Source organism: Archocentrus centrarchus, chromosome 7, assembly GCF_007364275.1.
Source record: "Archocentrus centrarchus isolate MPI-CPG fArcCen1 chromosome 7, fArcCen1, whole genome shotgun sequence".
Lineage (NCBI taxonomy): Eukaryota > Metazoa > Chordata > Actinopteri > Cichliformes > Cichlidae > Archocentrus > Archocentrus centrarchus.
The window spans coordinates 22,005,433-22,027,240 of record NC_044352.1 but is presented as its reverse complement, the minus strand read 5'-3'; the positions used below and the strand labels follow the sequence as shown (position 1 = coordinate 22,027,240).

The window sequence follows — 21,808 nt, the reverse complement described above, 5'->3', positions numbered from 1 at the left end:
TGTGTTTGATCAGGGAGAAGGGCTGCCATTTTCTGATCCCAGCCCTTCAACAGCTGTGGTGAAATTCACATCTAAATTGAAATGGAGGCAAACGTTACCAGCCCTCAGCCCTTTTTTTTTTTTTCCTTCCCCCTTCTCCCCTTTTCCAGGCTTCTATGCTAAAGATTTATTCTGTGGGTGATAAACAGGATGCAGCTGCTCTCGAGCCTTGGAGGAGCTGGAAACTGACAAGTGTTTTTACTGATGTTTTGTGAGGATGGGCCAAGAGCCCGGCGCTAACTCTCTCTCTCAACAGCTCCCTCTAAAGACAAACGGCAGACGAACAAGAAGCCCACAGAGCAAAATGAAACAACAACACAGCAGCTCACTGTGCAAACCCACAAATATTTATAGCCTTTGTTATTTTGAAAGCGGCACACGTTTGCTAATGTGTGGCCACATTAAAAGAATAAATCTCTTACCACTTCATCCTCAGACCAGCACTTCTCTATCAGTTTGGGTACTGGCTTTTTCACCAGACGCTGCAGAGCCTTGCCTGCGTCGTAGCTGCTCTCGTGAAGCTGGGGGGAGGGGGTGATGATAAATAAACAAAATAGTTACTGTAAGGAAACATAGCTTAATCAAAAATTAACATTTATTAAGGTGCCGTCTTTCTTTCCAATCTCACGAAAGGGAAACCTGAGCTGTGTTCGCACCTTTCAATAAGCTGACTAGCAATGCAAAGACATTTTACATCCAGGTGTGACTGAAGCTGTTACTACAAATGAGAGGAAATGTCACACTAAGACCCAAGACCCAGCCTGGAAATAAACAACACAGTGACAAAAGCAATTGCCGTGCTTCTTTAAAGCTTTGTGTCACATTCGGCAGGGTGAAGCAGACAGCCCTGGAGCTCTTCCTCTGAGAATAAACAAGCATCACTCATTGGAATTGCAAATAGAGAGGAAGGTCAAGAGACAGTGACCTGCTCGCTATGTTAATTTTCCAGTTTATAGATTTGGAATATAAATGCCCTGTTTATGGTGATTATAATCACTTTCTTGTGCTTGATTCCTCAGTATTCATTCATTATCTGACGGACAAGCCTCGCATTATGCCTAATGCACTGCTGAGGCTGAGGCTGGGTTTACTAAAAGGGCTATTCTGCTGCCTCAGACGACTTATTGCCGCACATCACTGCACAGTGAAATCAAAGCTGAGCTCACCGCAAAAATCTCTGCAATTCATTTTTTGTTATGCATGCTTGGCTCTCAGAGTTGGACTTGATGCATAGCTACTTACAGTGTTAAGTGCGTTTAATGTAGTGTCATCTCGAGAAGCCGCTAGACACCCATCTTCTGTTGAGCCTCCATCACACATCCCTGCAAAGGCAGCCATGCTCCTGTGGACACAACACGGATGATGGTAACATTTAAAAATTTTAAAGAAAAAAGGAAGAAAATCTAGCTAATCATTAGCTCCCTGAGTTACATCTCATGGGTACGCAGTAGGAACATAACACAACCAGAGGCCACCTGGAAACAGTTCCTGCTATTTAACACAGTTATGCACATAATATAAATGGTCTGCAAACTACCTCAATATTGAAGTCACCTGCCTGAACAAACATGATTGGGGAGTCTATTTAATGACCGGAGTGATGCAGCAATAACAATGCAGGAGTTATTTTGATCATTTAACCCTCAAATGACCAAGCTAATAATTTAGTGACTGAAACAACTGAATGGGGTCATTTATGACTATACCTGCAAATAGGGTGAAAACAAACAAACCAATATTTGTGATTGTGTACTTTGCATGGGTACCACTGTGGATTTTATATTAATCAATCAAGATGTGACTGAAGTGCAGACTTTCAGCTTTACAGCCATTTTCACACAAAGTCCTCCATTTTCAGAGACTCAAAATGAACTGGAGAAAGATAAATTTAAATATGAGAATTATTTTAATACTTGGATGAAAATCATTTGCAGTCAACTGCCTGAAGTCTAGAACCCGTGGACATCACCGGATGCCGTTTCCTCACTCGACATGCTCTGCCAGGCCTTTACTGCAGCCAGCTTCAGTTGCTGCTTCTATGCGGGTCTCTTGACTTTCAGTTTTGTATTTAATAACTGAAAAGCATGCCTCGAGAAAGGCATCTTCTCTTCTTAATCTTGGTTTCCTCTGTCCAAAAAATTTTCCCAGAACTGTGCAGGCTCTTTTAGAGGTTTGATGGCAAAGTCTAATCCAGACTTCCTGTCCTTGAGTGTGAACCCTTGTTGTAAACCCTCTCTCTAAAAAAACAAACAAACAAAAAACTGATGATGACCTCCCTCACTTGCGCTGACATCTCCTTGGGCCTCGTTTTTTGAATTACAGTGAAAAGCTTTAAAATATAAATTCAATATTTAAATAAACTTCAGATATTATGTCTGCTTCATTTGTTACAAAATAAAAAGGGAACAGGCCTCACCTGGACATGAAACTGCTCATCAGTCAATTGTCCCATTACTTTTGAGCCTCTGAAAATGGGGGACCGTGTATAAAAATGGCAGTAACTCCTAACCAGCTAATGCAAATCTTCTGTAAATCTACAACAATCTACAACAGCTATTCTTTAAAAATACAAGTTGTATGAAATAAATGACTGCTGCTGGAGATGCATTTTGCACCTCTTGCTTTTTTTACAACCTGGCGTGTACGGCATGGACAGCACGCCCACAAAGTGATGGTCTGCCATAAAGTGATTTCCAGTATTTGTGCCCAAAAAAAATGACTGCAGTTATTTAAACTGTTGTAAATGACTTGCTGGTTTATAATCTGTCAAGTAAGGGTGTGCGATATATACCGTCTACGATAATTTCGTAATTACTGTGTTAACGATGTGCGAGCTGACGTTATCGAGTATGCTAATGACCGGGGAAGAAAAAAAAAAAAAACTATCAAAGCGCCTCGGCTCCACGCGTTCACTACTTTATACTTTAGTATAGGCTGCTGCGCATGCGCATTGAGAGTGCCCCATACTGTGCGCTAGCATAGCTGTCTAAACAACATGCCTAAAGCTGGAAATGAGTGAACACACTGCGCCAGGGGAAGAAATTCAGACATCGCCAGCCTCGCAGTCTACCCCCTTAATTCCTAGGCGAGGAGGTGGTCTGGATTTGAAAAGACTGGCATTGATTAAAAGTCGGCAGTTTGCAGACTTTGTAAGAAAGCGGACAGCTCGACAACTAACCTGTTCCATCATCAGCGAGTATGAGGAATACGAAAAGTTTCGGGAACCCGCTGTCCAAGACAAACCTAAATCAGCTAAGGTGTCTGCCAAAACACACACTCAGCAAACTTTAGCCCCCCCGTGACCCCGACTAGCAAGATAAAGAGGAAGATGATGGATGGATGGATGTTAATTAAGTAACATACTTTAAGTTAAAGTATGTTACAGTGACTGCGTCATAACCTAGCAACGTTCTCGGATCTCACCTGTTTGCTGCCTCGGATAACACGCTGAAGCGGTCTGCCAAAAAGTGGGTTTCTGATCAGATGGTGTGTAGTTTCTGATTTTTTTTGCTATAAGTTTGTGGGAATCCCCCCCTGGACAGCCTCTTTTTCGATTTTTTTTAAAATTCTGTCAAATCTTACATATTGAGCGACTGCTTTAGAAAAACTCGCCTAAGTTTTTCTATTTACATTTGTCATGCCCATAACACTCTCGAAAAAGATATTTTAATCTCAATGTGTTTTACCTTGTTAAATAACGGAAAAATAAAATAAAAATAAAAGTTAGTGTCAAAAACACTGATTTAAGTCCTATATTTTACTAGCTTGCACTTTTATGAACACATTTTTAAATAATGCAAAATACTGTTTATTATTGTTATCAAAAGAATTGTAGAAAATATCAAGATATTATTTTTTTGTCAATATCGCACACCCCTACTGTCAAGCATATCTCAAACATATCTCTCATGAATGCTATCAAGTCATTCCCAGCCAGAAAGAACAGTCTTGTCTGGCACGGTGCAGGCTGTGATTAATTATACTGCAGTCTTTGACAGAGAAACCTGTCAACACACACATCACTGGAACTGTAACAACATCCCATGGAGCACTGGTGACTGATTTCATCCCAGGAACCACACCTGATCATAGGGAAACATTAATAAACAGCATTAAAATACCAATCTGGAGACTTCAGCTGATCCTGGACAGATAATAATCACTTTTACTGACAATGAGTATTATATTTATATTAGCAGGTACTGAATTATGCAAATACCCTCAGGTGTCAATTTCAGAAGGGCACAGGACTAAAGTCACCTTTTTTTTTTTTTTTTTTTTTGTGAAAAACCTCCAACAGCTTTAGACGTGGCATAACTGCCAAGTCTGAGTTTCTATGCGTCTCTGGGCTCACCTTGCAGCTCTGAGGTACATGAGAAGGTCACAGTCATTGACCCCTGGCATCCAGACCAGCTCCTCATTCTCGGTTACGGCCTGGCCACCAGGGGAGGGGAACGGCTGCAGCTCCGGGAGCTTGGCCTAATTAGGCCCACGGAGAAGGAGAGAGAGACAGATGGTGTCACACTACAAATAGCATGCAAGCTTGAAGAAAAATATCAGCTTTCAACTGCCTATCATCAACTTTTCACTGTGTTCCTGAGAGGAGGGATGGCAACAAGTTACTGTCATAATAGTTTAATATACAGTATATGAGACACTGAATTCTAATAGTCTGAAGGTGTGATTTTTATATATATAGTTTTACTCTGTCAAATACTATAAACCTACAAAGACCTAAATGTATAGCTTATTGATTGCTATTGAGTGTAAAATACACATGATTGTAATAATTCTGCAGAAAGAAACCACAGACTGTCACACTGGGGCCATTTTTTTGGCCTCAAGATCTTCAAATGCAATCAACAGCAGATACTCAAAGCTTTGTACATAAGTTAAAGATAATGTCTAATGTCAGATGGCTAGATTTACTGGTAAAACTGTAACTCAGTTTTTGTGGGAAACCACTACTTAGATTTGTGAAGATGCTGAAAACTAACAGAATCTAGCCACAAAGCTGCTCAGATGGGTAAACAGAACTATGATAATCACTGCAAGGATCTGAGATGGTACACCTCTAAACTGAAAACATAATTCCCACCCAAAAACCAAATAATCCAAATATTCTCATATTTGGGTGCAGCCCGAGCTCAAACATTAATGCGTGCTGTACGATGACTTACTTGGTGGCTGGGTCCCACTCGGATTTCCCCCTGTGTGCTGTTTAGTCGCCTGAGAAGAAACAAAGGGAGCGGATTGAAACAAAATATTTACTCGTCACCATTTCAAAGCCGGCTGTGAGAAGTCTGTTGGCTCTGCGAATCCCGTTTAATCAGCTAAACAACTGCACAAACTGCAAAACCACAAGTGGGCATCAAAACTGATGGAAGCTTAAAAACAGGGAATAAAAGAACGCGTCGTGGCCGAAACTAGATCCTATGCACATCAAGAGGGAAAGGCCTGTATTTATTTATTTATTTTAAATGTGGAAGTTTTTAAGGGGAAGATGTTAGACAAGTACAAAGTGTTTACAGATTTGATTCCTGTCCGACTGCTCCTGCACAGCAAGCTGAGCGGAGCACATTTGCAGGCATGATATCGTGGATGCAGCAATAAAACAGAATCCCAAAAAAGGAGGAGGAGGAGGAGAAGTGGGGGGGGGGGGGCGCTGGCTCTGGATATGCAGGGTGAAAACGGCTGCTGGTGCAAACGTTGGTAGCCATAGCAACTGCAATTTAATAATAGTGTACCGAATCTCCAGCTGCAGTGGATTAAAGAAAATGACAAGATGTTCCTTTTGAAAAGCCTTTCCCCTCGGTCGCCTAGGCAACAGCGCCGATTTTCATACAAGCGAGCGCCGAGCAGCCCAGAATCTGTCAGCGTGATTTGCACTGAGAGAAGCTCGCACTCCATCACCGGAGGAAACTCGAGAGGCCGCAGTCCTCCCGTCCCTTTACAGTTCTCAAACCACACCAACCCTGTGACGAGCTCAGGTTTAGCCCGACTTTCCCCCTCCTTAAAAGATCTCCTCCTCCACGTCACCTCAGACGGGAGAGTGTGATTTAAGGTTTAATCCATATCCGTCCAGATATGTTATGAACTGCCAGAAGCACTGGCACAGATCTCGACACCAGCACAGTCCAAAATGCGAATCTCAGCTGCCAAAAAAAACGTCCGCTGCTCCAAAACACGTTGAAATCCTTCATTTTATTGTGAACATTCTCGGCGGATAAGACAAACTAAATATAAAGCACTCAGAAATTGGCAGCCACAGTGATGAATAGTGCAGATAAAGATGAAATACGATGTTTCCTGCGTCATCAGCGCTTCAGATAAGACTATAAAGGTTTCATAACAATTTCATAATCCTACTTAAAGCTGGATTTCAGACACTATTATATGTCTGAAACTTCCCAAGCTGACACAGGCGAATCATGAATAAGCAGTAACTATTTCTTTTGATTTATTACGGACCAGCAGAGCTTGAAATACTGACATGCGTGCAGATATACCAGCCACATCTGCAACACAAGTGATGAACGCCTGCATAAGGGAGATTTAAAAAAAAAGAAATGCTGAATTTACAGAGCAGGTAAAGTTCTGCAAACGTGTTTCTGACAATGTGCAGTCGGCCAGGTCCACAGTACATTTGGCAGGAGGCAGTAAGGATGACAAATGAGGACCTGTGCTCCAGAATGAGAACAGTGTGTCTGAAGACAGCCACGCTTTAATACTGCACAGGTCCTGAGAGAGGAGGCAGAATACAGATCGCAGCAAGAGGCTCGGAGGAGTTTCCATAAAGACTGCAGGTACACTCAAACAAAAACAGCCCACAGCACGAGCAAACACTTTGATGCCTGTAATAAAAATCAGGCCTTTGTTAATCATGTAGCCTGTGGTTGATTTTTATTCTTGTAGACAAATCTGGATCATATAAATGACATGGAAGCTGGCTTCTAGCTCATTATTGTAAACAAGGAAAGCATAAATGAAGCACTATCTTAGCAGCTGTGCTCAGAGTATTCATATAATACTGCCTCCACTAATAATGTTTATTTTTTTCCCCTCTATTAAGCAACTCAAAGCCTGTTGCCTAGCACAATAAACATTGGGAAAACATGGCCATTTGTTACAACACGTTCAGCTCTAACTCAGCATTAGCACACAATCTTGTCAAGTAATTACAGGCTTACTTATCAAACCCAAACAACGTGACAGTCTGGGCAACTTTGTGTGCAATCAAGGATAACCCCGCCCCCCGCCATCAATTTCAGCCAATCACAGAGCTAGACTGTGGCACACTGACATAATTGCAGCACAACAGAAAAAAAAAAAAAGAAAAGAAAAAAGTAGACTCAAGTTGGTGTTATTAGTATCATGGTAGGCAGCTTGAGTGAATCGCAGCTGGCAGCAGGGCCGGCTGAGCTTTGACTGCACCCCAGCAAAGCTTCATACGCCATGTCATCATCCCGGTTGTAAACAGGAGATGCAAAATGGAGCCAGGGAAGCCTCTGCTGGTCTTAACACCGCCGTATAATCACACCACCGGGTGCGCATTTATCAGGCCAACATACACTTAACACTGTGCATTTATCGGAAGCTTGAATGTACTGCATGAACAAAAAAGGTGCGGCGCGACTGTATTTCCATCACGGCAGCCCCGGCGCGTAACGGTACGCGAGCTGCGGTGACAGCCTGCGCGTCCTGAAGCCTTCAGCTCTCCGGGTGCCGACACAAACGTGCACACTCGATTCTCCCCCCACCTCCATTCTCCCCGACACAAACACAGCCGGTTAACACAATGACAGCGGCGCGGACAGCTTGCAAACATCACACAGTTTTGTCAGACAGCTGGAATGCGAGTCATGAAAATAAGACGAGCCAACACTCGCGCAGCGACCGATAATGGCACGAGAAAGCACGACAATGTGATCGCAAACCTACCTCCGGGGACTGAACAAATCGTCCATTTCTGACATCGAGCCCTAAGGTGGGGTGCTGACACTGTGTCTATAATGCTCGTTGGAATTAACTCCCCTCTCACACCTATTTCTAGGTGCTCAAAATGGAGAACCACGCATTCGCTCCGGAGAGGTATTCACTGAGCTTGTGCTGTGACCTCAGCCAGCACGTACAGCGTCGCAAGCTCGGCTCGCTCCTCTATACACACTACTGAGCATGTGCTGCGACCTCACTCACACACATACACACACGCAGAGGCAGACAGACCCGCATGCAGGATACGGAATTCATCTCTCCTCGTATGTCTGCACCATAATAAACAAGAGTGAAATTGCAATGCTGCAGACGCCGAGCTCGGAATACCAAACGAGGAGGGAGGAAGGGAGCGGAAGACTGAAACCGAACAGGGGCCCCGATGGAGGGGGTTCCCAGCTGGCAACCATCAGTGCCAGTAACAAGGACAGCTGTCACTGCAACACGTGAGGCATTCCCTGCACAACCAGTGGTAAAAACACGAGGGGCTTCACTCATTTTTACTCGTGCACTTGAATGAATGAAAAGCTCATCATGTCCAAACAATTTCTACATCTTCCCTGCATGGGAATACTAACACAGGAGCTGAAGGGCAACCATGTTAAAAACAGATCAGACTGAGGTGAAAATCAAGATATATGGCAAATAATAAAGTAGAGATCGTCAAGTGTAACTGAAAAATCAAAGCAATATTTACCACTTCATTCCAGCACTTATTACAAACTCCTTTAAATAATGTTGCAAAGCAGGCAGCAGACAAACACAAGTTAAGAAAAGGCTTTCAAACACATTAACTGTGGGAAGAATCTGTTATCAGCAAATGAAGCTCACTTTATGTCTACTAAAATCTTATCAAAATACAATTCATAGGAGATGATAAAAGCATGAAACTGCAACTCTACCACAAAAGCCATTTTAAATTGCAATGCTACTGCAATGATAACCCAGATATACACTATATGGACAAAAGTACTGGGCCACCTACAGGAGCTGCTCGGCCATGAAGCTCCCGGCACACAGTCTCTGTGCTGATGTTAATGCCAGAGTGTCGGAGACATTTATGACTATGAGCTTCAGCACTCCGCTCTGTGACCCTGTGGCTGAGCTCCTGTGGTTCCTAAACTCTTTCACTTTTGCAATAATAGCACTTACAGGTCATCATGGAAGATCTCTCAGAGAGAGGAAATTTTACAAACTGACTTCTTTGAGTGGTGGCTTCCTATCACAGCACCATGCTCCAATTCAGTGAGCTCTTCACAGCAAATGTCTGTAAATTCAGACTCCATGGCAAGGTGCTTCATTTTACACACCTCTGGCAATAGGACTGAAAACACTTGAACGTAGTGCATAAATCACAGTTAAAAACAGTTTTTTGACCAATAATCAACAAAAGCAGCATTTAATCAAATGTGGCAGTTATTTTCCAAGCATTACTCTGTTGCCAGTTCAGTTATGGCAGTTAGTAAAATTACATGCAAACAAGGGTCCAGTGTGCACCCTTCCTCTCGTGAACAGAAAATTCTGACTGGATATTTCTGAATCTGAAATGTTCTCATTAATACATATAGGAATATGCTGGTTTTAGCATCATTCTTCAAACATTGTTTCATTATGTGTATCTTATTGGGGGTTTTACAGCAGCTTCACAGCCTCTTGTCTCAGTGGTTCTACAAACCAGCCAACAGTGCGCAAGTCCACATTTCTGGTTGGAAGTAGAGACACACCTGGATATCAACAGGCTTTTGGATATGCACAAATATTACAGTGCCAACCACTGCATTGCAGAAGGTGGTTGACAGAATGAAAGAGGGAGGCTGTGTTTATGCGGTTGAACAACAACAGCATAGCTGGAGATCTTAAAAACATGATTTAAAGCAAAGGAGAAAAAAGGTAGACGATGCTCCGCTTTTCGATATGTTGGATGTGCTTAGCATCAAGTTAGGGCATCATTACCTGAGTATATACAGCTGCCTGTAATGAATATATTTTTAATTTAATTTAATTTAGCCACATAAATATTGTGAATATTATCTTTTTTTTTTTTTTCAGAATTTTTTTTAGTGATCCGGGTTGCGCAACAGCAGGATCTGGAAACTCATTCAACATTATTTTCATCATTTAACACCCGTCCTTTTCCTGCAGTGGCACGTCAAAATGTTTTCAGTGAAATCTTAATCAGACACTTAACATGCAGCAGCCGAGCTCCTCGCAGAATCTTCATTCAAATCTTAATTTTAACGCAAAAGATCAGTGATTAAAACCTGACGTGTAATATGAAAAATCTGAACAAATGCCCAAACAATTACAAAGCCAAGGGAGGTTTTCCTCAGCTCATTCCCCATAATTAGACCACATTAGGGCCATTCTTTTTGCACCGATAACGTTTTCATCATCATTAGACATTACACTGTTTAAAACAAAAAATAAGCAATAAAAAAATAAACAGAGTTCATATGGAGTAAAAAATTTATTCTCTGTACATCACCTGCATTTGTACTCTGGATGAGGATATATTTTTATTAAGTGTTTTAATACTAATGAAAACCCGAAAGCCTGTCCCATATGATTTTAGCTGTGTATTAGCTGGCTATTTTTATCTGAACTAACACTGAGCTCTAAAATATCTTAACAATTTACTGAGAATTTCACAGCTGTCACAGAGCAAGAGGCATCCATTAGCAGAAAATTAGCTGTCATCTGTATTGATAACTGTGTAATCAGTTTAGTCACAATAAACCTTATCAAACATTAACCAGTTCTCACTGCTTTTCTTTAGTTCTAGTTTCTGGCTGTTGTTTGTAAAAAAGCTTAAGATGTCATACTGGACTTGTTTTGATGGTTTTAGATGTCCTGATTTAATAAACACAATGTCAGTGTTGTGCAGGGCTGACTGAATTTCAGAGCTGAGGGAGAATTAAGAAAGGTGCACCGTCAGTGACGGTGAGCTCACCTGGTCTCTGGGTTATATCCAAGGATATAGAAGAAGGAGTCCATGCGGGCTTTGAACTCCCGGGCAGCAAAAATGTCAGAGAAATGGGAAATGTTGCATTTCCCCCTGCAAGAGAGAAGACAGGCTTTATTAGACAAAAACAACTACATGACAAAGTGACACCCCAGCATGAGCACGAGTAGCCCTAATTAGAAGCTCTCTGTATGTTCACCTATTGGAGGGGACAACTACAGCAGCAGGTATCTGCTGCCTGTCAGCACCTGCTGCCTTTAGCGGTGAGACATCAGGCTCTGGCTACTTAAGCCGTAAACACCAGCTGAACACGTCAGCATTGCCTCATCTGCTGCAGATGCAGAGATCTGGAAAGGAATTCAACCTGCCTGTCTCTTTCCTAACACGTTTACCCCCCAGCGAGCCGTGGAGGCCGCAGCTCTGACCGCATCTTGATACCATTTCCTGTTTCCAGCGCACTGGTGTTTGGCTCTATCAAAATAACAGACATCACAGGCATATGGAGCTGGGCTGTGTAGCAGAGAAACAGTATCTTCCTCCCTCTGAAAAGATTAAAGGGTGCTAAGGAGAGCCGTCTTTGGAGAGCTCAGAGCTGTGGCATTACAGCATCCCACTGGAATTCCCTCCCGTTTATCTAAAGCCCAGAGAATAAGACAAATCAAAGGGAGCTCTGTGTAGGAGAAGTTGCAGCTAATTTTCCCTGAAATCAGTGGTTTCTGGAAGACACGGCTTTGCCGCTCGCAGATGGTTTTGGTTAAAGAAAAGGGGAAAAGGGAAAAGGAGGGAGGGGTGGTCAGCCACGGATGGAGAAAGAGACCGAGGCAGGGACAAAGACCGAACAAAGCATATTTGTTTCTAGACAAAGAACATTTTTAAGCCTGCCAGCATTTCCACTGACATTAAATATATAGAAGAGGCGCTATAAGCCGCACTTTAGCAGCTCATGCAGGTATGTGTATTGATGCAGAACCACTTTAATCAGTGTTTTAATGTACAACAGCATAGAAGCATGTGTCTCAGTTATGGCTTTGCATCTTTACACATCTGCTCTATTTTGGCAGCACCTGCTAAAACCAGTAAAGCATGCTTTATGCTCATTTTAGCATTAAAAAAATGAAATAGCTTGATGTGTCATACTATAAAGGAATTTAGTATTAGAGCAATAACATTTTCCATGTAGAGGTGGCAGAAATACGGGAATAATGTCAAACAGGATGAATAAAGTATGCTGTATTGTCTCCGGAGTCTGGTTTAGCGCTGCCATGTGTTTTATGATAGTCCACCAGCAAATATAAAAGAGCTGCTTTTTCTTTCAACTTCTGATTAAAAAGCATGGGATTATCTTTATCTTGCTGTTTTCAGTACAAGGTAATTATCCCCTAGAAGGACATTAAGTGATGTCTAACCTGACAGAAACACAAAATCACGACAGAAGATGCCACAAAAGTTGAATTACATTTCTATAATTTGTATAAAAAGCCACCGAATACCACCACCAAAAGCTGTGACAGTGACACTGTGTGATAAATTCAAACACTGTGATAGCCTAGGTGTTACTAGAGCTCTAGAAGTAGATATCTTGGTGTAAAAAGAGCCTGAAAAACCTGTGCTGAATGCATTCTGTTCCTATAAAATGCTGCTTCAGTTTTCTAACGTAGCGCTGTTTATAAAGCTTCCAGTCTTTATGTGCAGCTTTGTTTGTTCCTGTGTGGGTTTGTTTACCTGAGAGCAGCAGCATGATAAGTGTCCACGTAGTCAGAGATAAAGAGTTCTCGACTCCTGACAACTGGATCGGTGATGACCAGCTCCCGGCCGGAGTCTGGAGGATGGAGAAATGCCTGCGGTCAGTCTACATCATATACACTCAGTAAAACCACCAAACTTATTCATCTATGACAAAAGAATAAACAGAGATAAAGCAGCTTCGATTGCTTTAAGCTTACTCATAAAAGCAGGAGCACAATTCTGCGTACACCCAGAGTAACAGGCACCTCTGTGGAATATTGTGCCACATAATTCAATAAAGCCAATAATATGCTGTCCTTTCAGAAGAGGGCATAATGTTCGGGTCTCAAATGAAATGACCCCTACGGGGGTTAAGATGCATCAGCAGCACCAAGAGGGAGCTGGGACTTGTCTTAGACAAATGACCTGAGCTGTGCCCAGCGAGCGCCGGTCTTGTGACATCAATTCTAATAATCCGAGTCCCTGCTGCAAGGACAGACTGCTGATAGTACAGCGCTGTGTGGGACTGACACTATTTCTGGAAGGAACAGCACACGCTGTGTTCGGTTGACGCACCTGAAATTACGTTAACCTCTGAGAGGCAACCACGCTCTACTGTAGAAAAAGAAAATGGCACAACAGTGCACTTAGCTGTGACCCTGATCATATCTGTATTTTTAGTTTGGTTAAAAGGCTGTGTTTGCACTGTGTAAATTTAGAGACGATTGTGACGCGAGGCGCAGAAAAGCCGAGCCGCTGGGGACGCACCGGCTAGCAAGAAGAGTCAACAGGTGAGGCGACCTTAAAGTGATTATACACTGCAATTTACTCTCCAAACTGAGATCAACCAAGACACAGTTTTAGGAACATGCGCATTTAAAAGACTAAAATTAAACTTCAACTGTGTTTATAGGACAAACTAATGTGAAAAAGCATCAGTTTAACTAATCTCATCTATTTAGTTTCTTAAACTAGTTCTTTCTGGTTGTGGCAGACGGCTGTTCCAAGATTAATACGTATGACTATGTGATGGTTTTACTAATTAAGAATTTTTTTTTTTAATCTATGTCTAAAAATAATAATAAAACAAGTCATTACAATGTTGCGTGGACACTTACTATTGCAACAATGTTAAATTTCCATCAGGATTTGATATTCAGTGGCTACAGTTCATTGCCGGGCTCGTGTTCCTGTAGATGTGTTTGTGTTAAGAGTGTGATGAGTCCACTGGCACTGACTGTGCGAGCGTGTACATGACGCTGAAGGTTATTAACACTCGACCGTGCTGCTGTCTGGCCTGAAGCAGTGTTACCCAGGGAACCAGCACAGAGCCACGGCATTGGCTCAGCTGCCTGGGACGCAGTCGTCTGGTTTCTGTTTGAAATTCACTCTCACATCACCCAACAGTGTGGGGAGCAGAGGTGTGTGTGTGTGTTTGTAGAGGAGGAACACCGAGGGCTGTGGTGCTGCACAGAAAGTTAAGTGTATTTACTTTATTGTGTGTATGTTCTGTACATATGCACACTTGCAGGTGTGTTTAAACGGTCGAACGGTGGCCTCACCGTTCTCATTGTTGCGATCCTGCACCAGGTGCTGGTAGACGGAGTCGGGCACCTCTGACTGGCGGTAGTACCATTTCACATTCATCAGCAGATGGTCCCGTTTACTCTGCAACACAGACAGACACAAAGTGAGTGAGCAGGAGACTAAAAAGATCCCACGCTAAGATAAACAGACATCATTCTGTTTGATTACGACGTCACAAATTGGCCTTTTGGCAAAGAACGAAGCTGTGCAGATGCACCGTTTATGGCTCACACAGGCTGATGCCAAGACGCACGCAGAGAGACCAAGTCAATTAAAAACGGATTGTAGGGCATTTAGAGCCTTAATAAAGTAAACAGTAGGATGGCCGTTGCTGGAGGAAGTATGGAGTGAGAGGAACCATGTGGGGAATGGATGAGTGTTCAACCTATGCCTTCTGCAGATCAATCCTTTGCCTTGGTTTCTCTTCACTTAATGATAATACTCTAATGAGCCATTATGTATTTAACATGCTACTAGGGCCTTTTAAAGCTTATTCATGCACATGTACAGTATCAGTTTTCTATGCCTTTATGTGCTGCCACCCACTGGCTCTTTGATAAAATGCAAGTCAGCAAATCTCTTTAATCCTTCAGATGGCCAGCAAGTGGCAGCACTGAGGTTAGGAGAGAGCCTTTCCACAGGGCGAGCCAATGAAGAAACACAGAGGCAAGGAAAAGGTGGGGAGAAAATGGTAGAGACTGACACTAGTGCTGAGGTGAGGGATGAAAAGGGCAAAATACTGTTTTCATTTCATGTTATAAAATATTTATTGTGCCTTCACATAAACCCAACTGACCGTCACAGTGGTTTGAAAGAACATTAGAGAGACTGCCAGGCTGGGTGCTGGACTGCGACGCAATCCTGTTGGCCCCAGCCATCTTTATTAGGGGCTGTGTTGCACCGCATTGAACTAACAGACTGAGACACCTGCACTGCCACCGACACCACCCACGGAGCACAGGAGAAAAAGCACATGGGGGGGAAAGGAAAAAAAAAAAAAAAGGGAAGAAACTTTGGTAATTTAAGGCAGACAGTTTAACATCCACCCTTTCCAGGCTCTTGTTCGTGTGTGTGTGTGTGTGTGTGTGTGTGTGTGTGTGTGCAGAAACATGAGGTCAGAGTAAAGATATTTAAAGCTTTTGGAGTACATTGTTCTGTTATGTCACAGGGGAGACTGAGCACATGCAGCCAAGCAAATCATCACCTCCCCTTAAACCTCGAGCCCACCTCTGGTTTTCTCATTCTCTCCATTCCTTCCTCCCTTATTCACTTCATCTCGCCCTTTTCTTCCACTGCAACCTTTCACTCCAACGCTTTTTTTCATTTCCTTCCCTTTCTCAAACCTTTAGCAGGGAGGAGGAATGAGTGAGTAAGTGAACCTGGATGTGTTAAACAGCAGCTGGCATGCAGTCAGTCAGCTGCATTTACTGCTCTGGATGATTAGATGCACGCAACATCGCACAAGCGCACGTGCACACACACACACACACACTTTGCTTGTGATTCAACACTGATGGAGTAAGACACAGACCCCCGAGCACGAAGGCATACTGTGTATAGAAATGTGTGCAATGACGTCATGTCACTCCCCCTCCCTCCAAGCAATGAGCCCACCCCATCCATACCCCTTGTCTATCCAACGTACAGACACAGTTACCTCCTAGACTAACAGGCTGCCTGCCACAGCGGAACGAGTAGTTATCCGGTGCTTATGCATAATTAATACTTTAAAGGAGACTGTAAATGTTGCTGGTGGGCTACCTTGAACATTTCATTTTCTGTCTGTAAAACCCACCAAAAAACAAAGGAAGCTGGAAAGCCGAGCCTCATGCAAACAAAAGTGCACAGGCAGGGGGGGTAAAAAAACAAAACAACAAAAACACAGGTTGTACGTCTCATTCATTATCCTGCATTGTTTTAAACCAACCAAAGCAGAGACCAAATGTTGCTTCCACTATCATCAGTATCCTCATTGCTAGAGAGTAGCTGCCACTCTCCAGAGCAGATTGCTGCTATGAAGCTCACAGCGGCGTTAAGCCCTCTCAGGCAAAAGAGGGAGGGAGACGGAGAGAAAGTCTGAGAGTGCAACATATGGAGCACGTAGTGGGAGTGGAGCACAGCTTTCAATTATCACAATTCCATAAACATGTGGGGTGGGAAAATGAGTAGATAACACTAGGAGAAAATGAAAGGAGATGATAGACAGCTCAGACTCGCCACACGAACTACTACTTGCATTGTCTGGGCTCTGCTAAGCCTGCCATAGAAAATGACAGAGGGAGAACATAAGAACCACAATGCTGAATTGATTAGAGACATTCCACGCTGCCTGTAGAGAGCTGAGCCCCGCACAATGTCAGCCATCTCTGTCTGTCCTGCCAGAGGCTAAACATGGCCCTGGCCCTCCCTCCTCCTGGGCCCTAAACCCTGGGAGCACTGCTTGCTGCAGAGAGGCCGAAAGACTTGCTAACCCACTACTGAGAGGAAGAAATGAAACGAGAGGGAGGGAAGGAGAGAAGAAGCAAATCAGAGGAGATAGAAAGGGAGAAATTAGGAGAGAAAGGAGGTGGATTAAGGTGGGAGTCGTAAGTCCATCTAATTTCCTCAGACTTAAACTCACAACTATCCTCCTGCTCCCATCCTTCTCACTGAAACCCGCAGGGTACAAGACTGCCCCTTTATTCACTGAGGTGATATAAATCTGAGAGTCATGCTTTGGGGCTGAACACAATAGCACCTCCCCTCCCTTCAGTGGCTCAGCTTGGCCTGTGGCATTCTTTAGCACTCCTCATACCTTTTCTCAAAAGGATGTATATTGGGAAAACATAAAGTATATTTCTTGTGGTGGAAAAAAAAAAAAAAAAAGAGCAAGCGTCACTATTAATAAAAACAAATCGGCACATTCATCACTGTCCTGAAAGCAGTCGAGACAGACACGCCAGTTAATTCTCCCCTCGACTAGCTAAAGATGGCTGGCCCCTTGGGTCCATAATGGCTGTGCAGTTTTCTTTGTGCAGTCAACTCTGGAGCTAGGGCCCCTGTGTATGACCACAATGCTACAAAGACTGTGGAAGACGAGGGATATACAGAGGGCAGACTTTTCTCTTTACAAGGAAAGACTTTAAATGTGAAAAGAAACCAGCTCTGTTATTTGAGGGAGAAGATCAGTGAAAGATCGGAGAGTGCGAGACTACGACTGTGTTTTCAAGTGCGAGAGCGTGAAATCAATACAGTGCTTTTCAATGCAAAACCAAACCCTGTAAACCCTGCCCTATGTTTGAGCAGCAACGAGCTTCGCTCACGACTGTTCACAGTGGCCTTTAAAATATGGCAGCCAGAGAGCGTTGTTACAACCTGTAACCCTCAAACCTTATGCCCTATTCCTCCTCCTCTTCTTCCTTCCACTGTAACACTAGAGCTTTGCTTTAAACAATGCCAGATCCTCCCTTCTCCCACACGACAGGCCCCCAGCGCACCTCATTAACAGGAAACCCCTGTTTATTTTCTTTTCTGTTTAGTTTCTTTTCAAACACTCTTCTTCCTCTGCAAACCCTGTTAGTGACCACCCCCCTCATGCACTGGTGACAACACCAGCCAGGATCTATGACTTCCTTCAGGAGGTGGCAACTAGAAGTAAGGAAGGAAAGACATATCCCAAACCCACAGACAAAGGAGATCAGGAGAGAGAGGGAGGGAGGGAAAAGGGGGAGGTCATACAGGCAAGAGCAGCAGCGGCAACAGCGGCAGTAGCTCGGTGTTAGCAAGGAATGTCAAGCAGTTCAGCTAGGCTAGCGGGCTGCTGAGCTAACAGCTTAGTTAACGAATGCCCCGAGGACAGGTGAGGCCCGAGTCTGTTAGATCAGGGCTGGTAGAGGTGTTGACACACAGGCTCAAAATGGTAGGGAGGGCAGAAAGTCGGAGTGTTCACCTAGCCTGTCGGAAGGGGGAAGAAAGCACAGCCAAAGAACAAAAGGCTGATTGTGGCATTTGGAGGCAGAGATGGGATCTGGGAGGACTAATCTGCTGCTCCGACATGATAAGATTAGAGAGGGGAGGCAGGAAGAGCTGGCTGGGAAGATCACACGTACGCTCGCACAAGCACACAACGATGATGGATCTGATTGGGAGGGTTTTCCACTCGGCTTTCTCTTCCTGATTTTCGTTCTCCCTCTCCCTTCTTTTCTCCCGCTCTCTCTGAGTCGGAGAGATCTGCCAGCACACCAGCACTCAATAAGCACTTCCATCTGGACGACAGCACACACACACACGCGCACACACACACACACACACAAAAAAGAAAAAAAATCGCGCGTGTGTGAACATACACTTGTGAGGTACAAGAGATCTGCTGTGCTCACGCAATCTCCGACATCTCAGTGACTGACAAAGGAGGTTGTTAAAAAGTAATGTTAGCATGCTGTGTGAACAAACACACATACACACACACACACACAAATAACAGGCTTTCAGGATAAGCACCTCTATTCTTCTCCCAAGCCTGCAGCAGCAGCAGCAGAGAGGGGCAGGCTGGGACTCTGTGTCAGAGGTAAGAGAAAGCAACTCTAAATCAGACTGTCAGAGCCAGCAGCAGCAACAGGATCCCTATCTTCAATCCTCCTCTCCTTATGGGCTTCACCGTGAGCACTTGGCTACTTGGAGGAAGCCTTGCTGCCCCTGAAACCTCCTTCTCCGAACCACATATAATAACACTAAACAAATGCTGATTATAGTGTTTGTGGGGAGGAACCGTGCACAGCCTGCTTGTACGCCTGGCAATGAGCAAAAAAATAAATAAATAAAATAAAATAAAAATAGGGAGACCGTGTGGGAGGCAGAGAAGCCCCGAGGGGGGGCAAGGTGAGTCCCAGCTGTGGTGGTGATGCTGGCAGGACCTTTACACCATGCCTACACAGGGGTGTCTCTCACTGCCTCTCTTTGGCTTGACCTGTTTGGATATTAAATCGGCACCCTCTGCTTTGAACACACTGGGCCCATCTGTCAGCCCGGCTCCATATTGGATTGGATGAGCATTAGCCGATTCAAAGTGGGCAGATTTGCTCTCGTTTCTCTTTGTGTGTATGGTGTGTGCGAGCCTGTGCGTGTGTGTGTGTGTGTGTGTGCCTTTGAATGTGAGTGCCCATGCATGTCTTAAATTTAAAACCCACTTTCATGGAATCAGGCTGACGGGTTTAAATCTCTTTACAACGGACTTGCTGGCCAGGTCACTGTACAAATTGATGACATACAGCAACACATGTGAGGATGTTAACAGGTCCTCTTGTCATCAAGGCAAAAACACAGAGGGATGGCTGCAGCAGAGAGTTTGGGGGGGGGAGTCATGCGGAGCTCACAGATGATACTAATTAAGACTTCGGGGCTGAAGACCACTACTGGTGGATCACACTGCCAACCACAGGCACCCTTTTACACACTAGAGAGTCACAAGCACCCCGCATGACTGCGACATCTGAGGTCCAACTTTTCCAACCCTCTGCTTCACGCCATGCTGATAGCAAACAAGGCTTAGAGCACCCGTCTGTTTCACTTCTCCTTTATTTCAAATGTGTCCCTGAGGAATAAAGTCAACTAATAGCAGGAATAATAAGATACATGCTTCAAGCTGACCACACTGCATTCCTTCTAGAAAGAGAGGGGCAGTGAGAATTGAGAACACTAGCACTGGCTGTTCGCTGCATAAAACAGCCGAACTGTGTCCAACTTAAATATTTGTCTTTGCCTCCAACACACTTCTGTTTCACGTCAGTTTAAGCCAGGAAATTTAACACAAGTTAAGTGATGGTGCAGATAGCAGCGCTGTTAAAAGTCAAAGGCAGAGAGGGGTTATAAAATAATGATCATGAACAGCACAAGACAGACAAAGAGCACCTGGCAACTTATGTTCAGTGATTTAGACTAAATGCTAATACACACATGCACGTACATGGTCAGAAATCTTTGCAGCACTTTGCAGGGTATAAAACTAGAATGCAGATCTGAGTAAGACTTCAAACGCAGGCTGCAGGAGGACAGATGGAGGCGGTTAGGAGAGCTCATATCTCAGTGTTCAGATCATAATACTGACTTTATTTCCCAAGCTCTCCCTCTCAGCCAGACATACAGTTAAAGCCTGCCAGAAAACATTGTCATTTCTGCCTTCAGCCTTTCATTTAACCGCTTCAAAGCCATCTCGCTTTGATACCTGGCTTCCCGTGCGTGTTAGTGTATTTGCCAGCATGCCTGTGCGTGTGTGTGTGTGTTTGTGCATAGTCTGGGATGTTCTCATGAGAGCAGAGACTTCTCTGGTCTCAAGGTAATGCCCGTGAGTCAGGATTCACAGAGAAACACAAATACACAAAAAGACAAAAAAAAAAAGAGGAATACTGACGTTTTCAGAGAACACAGACTTTTTGTTGTGTTGTGTAGAACCTTTACAAACGCCGGGTGTTTCATTTGCCTGTAATCCATTGTGTTAGCTTTGCCTTGTTAGCATAGCCTAGTGAAATAATGAGACAATTCACTAATACTGACTGGACTACAGCTGTAGAGGGAGAGATGAGGAATGTTCACAGAGAGGGGCACAGAAAGAATATGACTATCAGACTGTGTGTGTGTGTGTGTTTGTCAAATTGGATGTCTGCCCAGTGAGCTAATCCAAACCCTGTGTGTGTGTGTGTGTGTGTGTGTGTGTGTACCAGTGGCAGCCTCCTGAGCAGGCTATGGCAGAGATGGAGCTGAGTGCTGTAATGGAAGACAGGAAATGAGAAGGCATGCTTAAGCTAGTGCTAATCGATGCCCCCCCCCAACTCCCCCCCGGCATAATTCTCACACAAATTTAATGTTGTGTGTGTCATATATCTTCTCAACAATGCACTGGGGAGTCAGAAAGGTGCCGTGTGTGTGCGGATTTGTGGCACTTCAAAGACTGATGCAGTGTGTGCTCACATGAATGCGTCGGAGGTCTTTATGCGAGAGCAGCTGTCAGGCCATCAGGAGTGTCTACAGGGAGAGCGTGTGATAGTGACACAGATACAAGAAACTGAGGTGCCTCTTGCATGTCTGCGTGCGCTGCTCTGTGTGGTCAGCACACATTAATGCATGAAGCTAACAGGAATATTTATGATCTGTCTAACGCGTGCACACACAATACAAAACTCATTTCCGCATGCACACACAAACAAAACTGTTTCCGTTGAAGAGCACAAACACAGACGGAGCGGCGATAGTCAGCCGCAGATAGAGGCAAATAAGCAGAGTATATTAATGCAAGCATGCAAAAACAGATCTTAACGGTGAGCGTGAAACCGGATATACAGCTTATATCACTACCAGCTCGACCATTTGTGATTGTTTTGTTTTTATCTGGCCGCTGCTCCCTAAGATATCCATCTCTGCATCTCTCTTCCCCTGCTTTATCTCAGCCTGAAGGTGACCTTGCCTGTCTGTCAGTCTCTAGTGATGACACTGGCCCTATCAGTAATACATCATGTAAGCAGTGTATCAGCC

At 44.0% G+C, this 21,808-nt stretch overlaps 1 protein-coding gene across 6 annotated transcripts in view; it reads right to left on the bottom strand.

The window, feature by feature from the left end:
• Nucleotides 1-21,808, bottom strand: part of rerea (arginine-glutamic acid dipeptide (RE) repeats a) — a 127,264-nt gene that overhangs the window by 25,552 nt on the left and 79,904 nt on the right. For 4 of the 6 annotated variants that reach the window (XM_030732813.1, XM_030732816.1, XM_030732815.1 and 1 more), the window contains 7 exons: nucleotides 14,281-14,386; nucleotides 12,716-12,812; nucleotides 10,982-11,086; nucleotides 5,220-5,268; nucleotides 4,394-4,518; nucleotides 1,282-1,381; nucleotides 462-560 (listed from right to left, as the gene is read on the bottom strand). In XM_030732813.1, coding sequence (XP_030588673.1) covers nucleotides 462-560; nucleotides 1,282-1,381; nucleotides 4,394-4,518; nucleotides 5,220-5,268; nucleotides 10,982-11,086; nucleotides 12,716-12,812; nucleotides 14,281-14,386 — 681 coding nt within the window. Of the gene's footprint in view, nucleotides 1-461; nucleotides 561-1,281; nucleotides 1,382-4,393; nucleotides 4,519-5,219; nucleotides 5,269-7,980; nucleotides 8,126-10,981; nucleotides 11,087-12,715; nucleotides 12,813-14,280; nucleotides 14,387-21,808 lie in introns of those variants that run through there. The other 2 variants (XM_030732817.1, XM_030732818.1) reach the window with 1 other exon arrangement.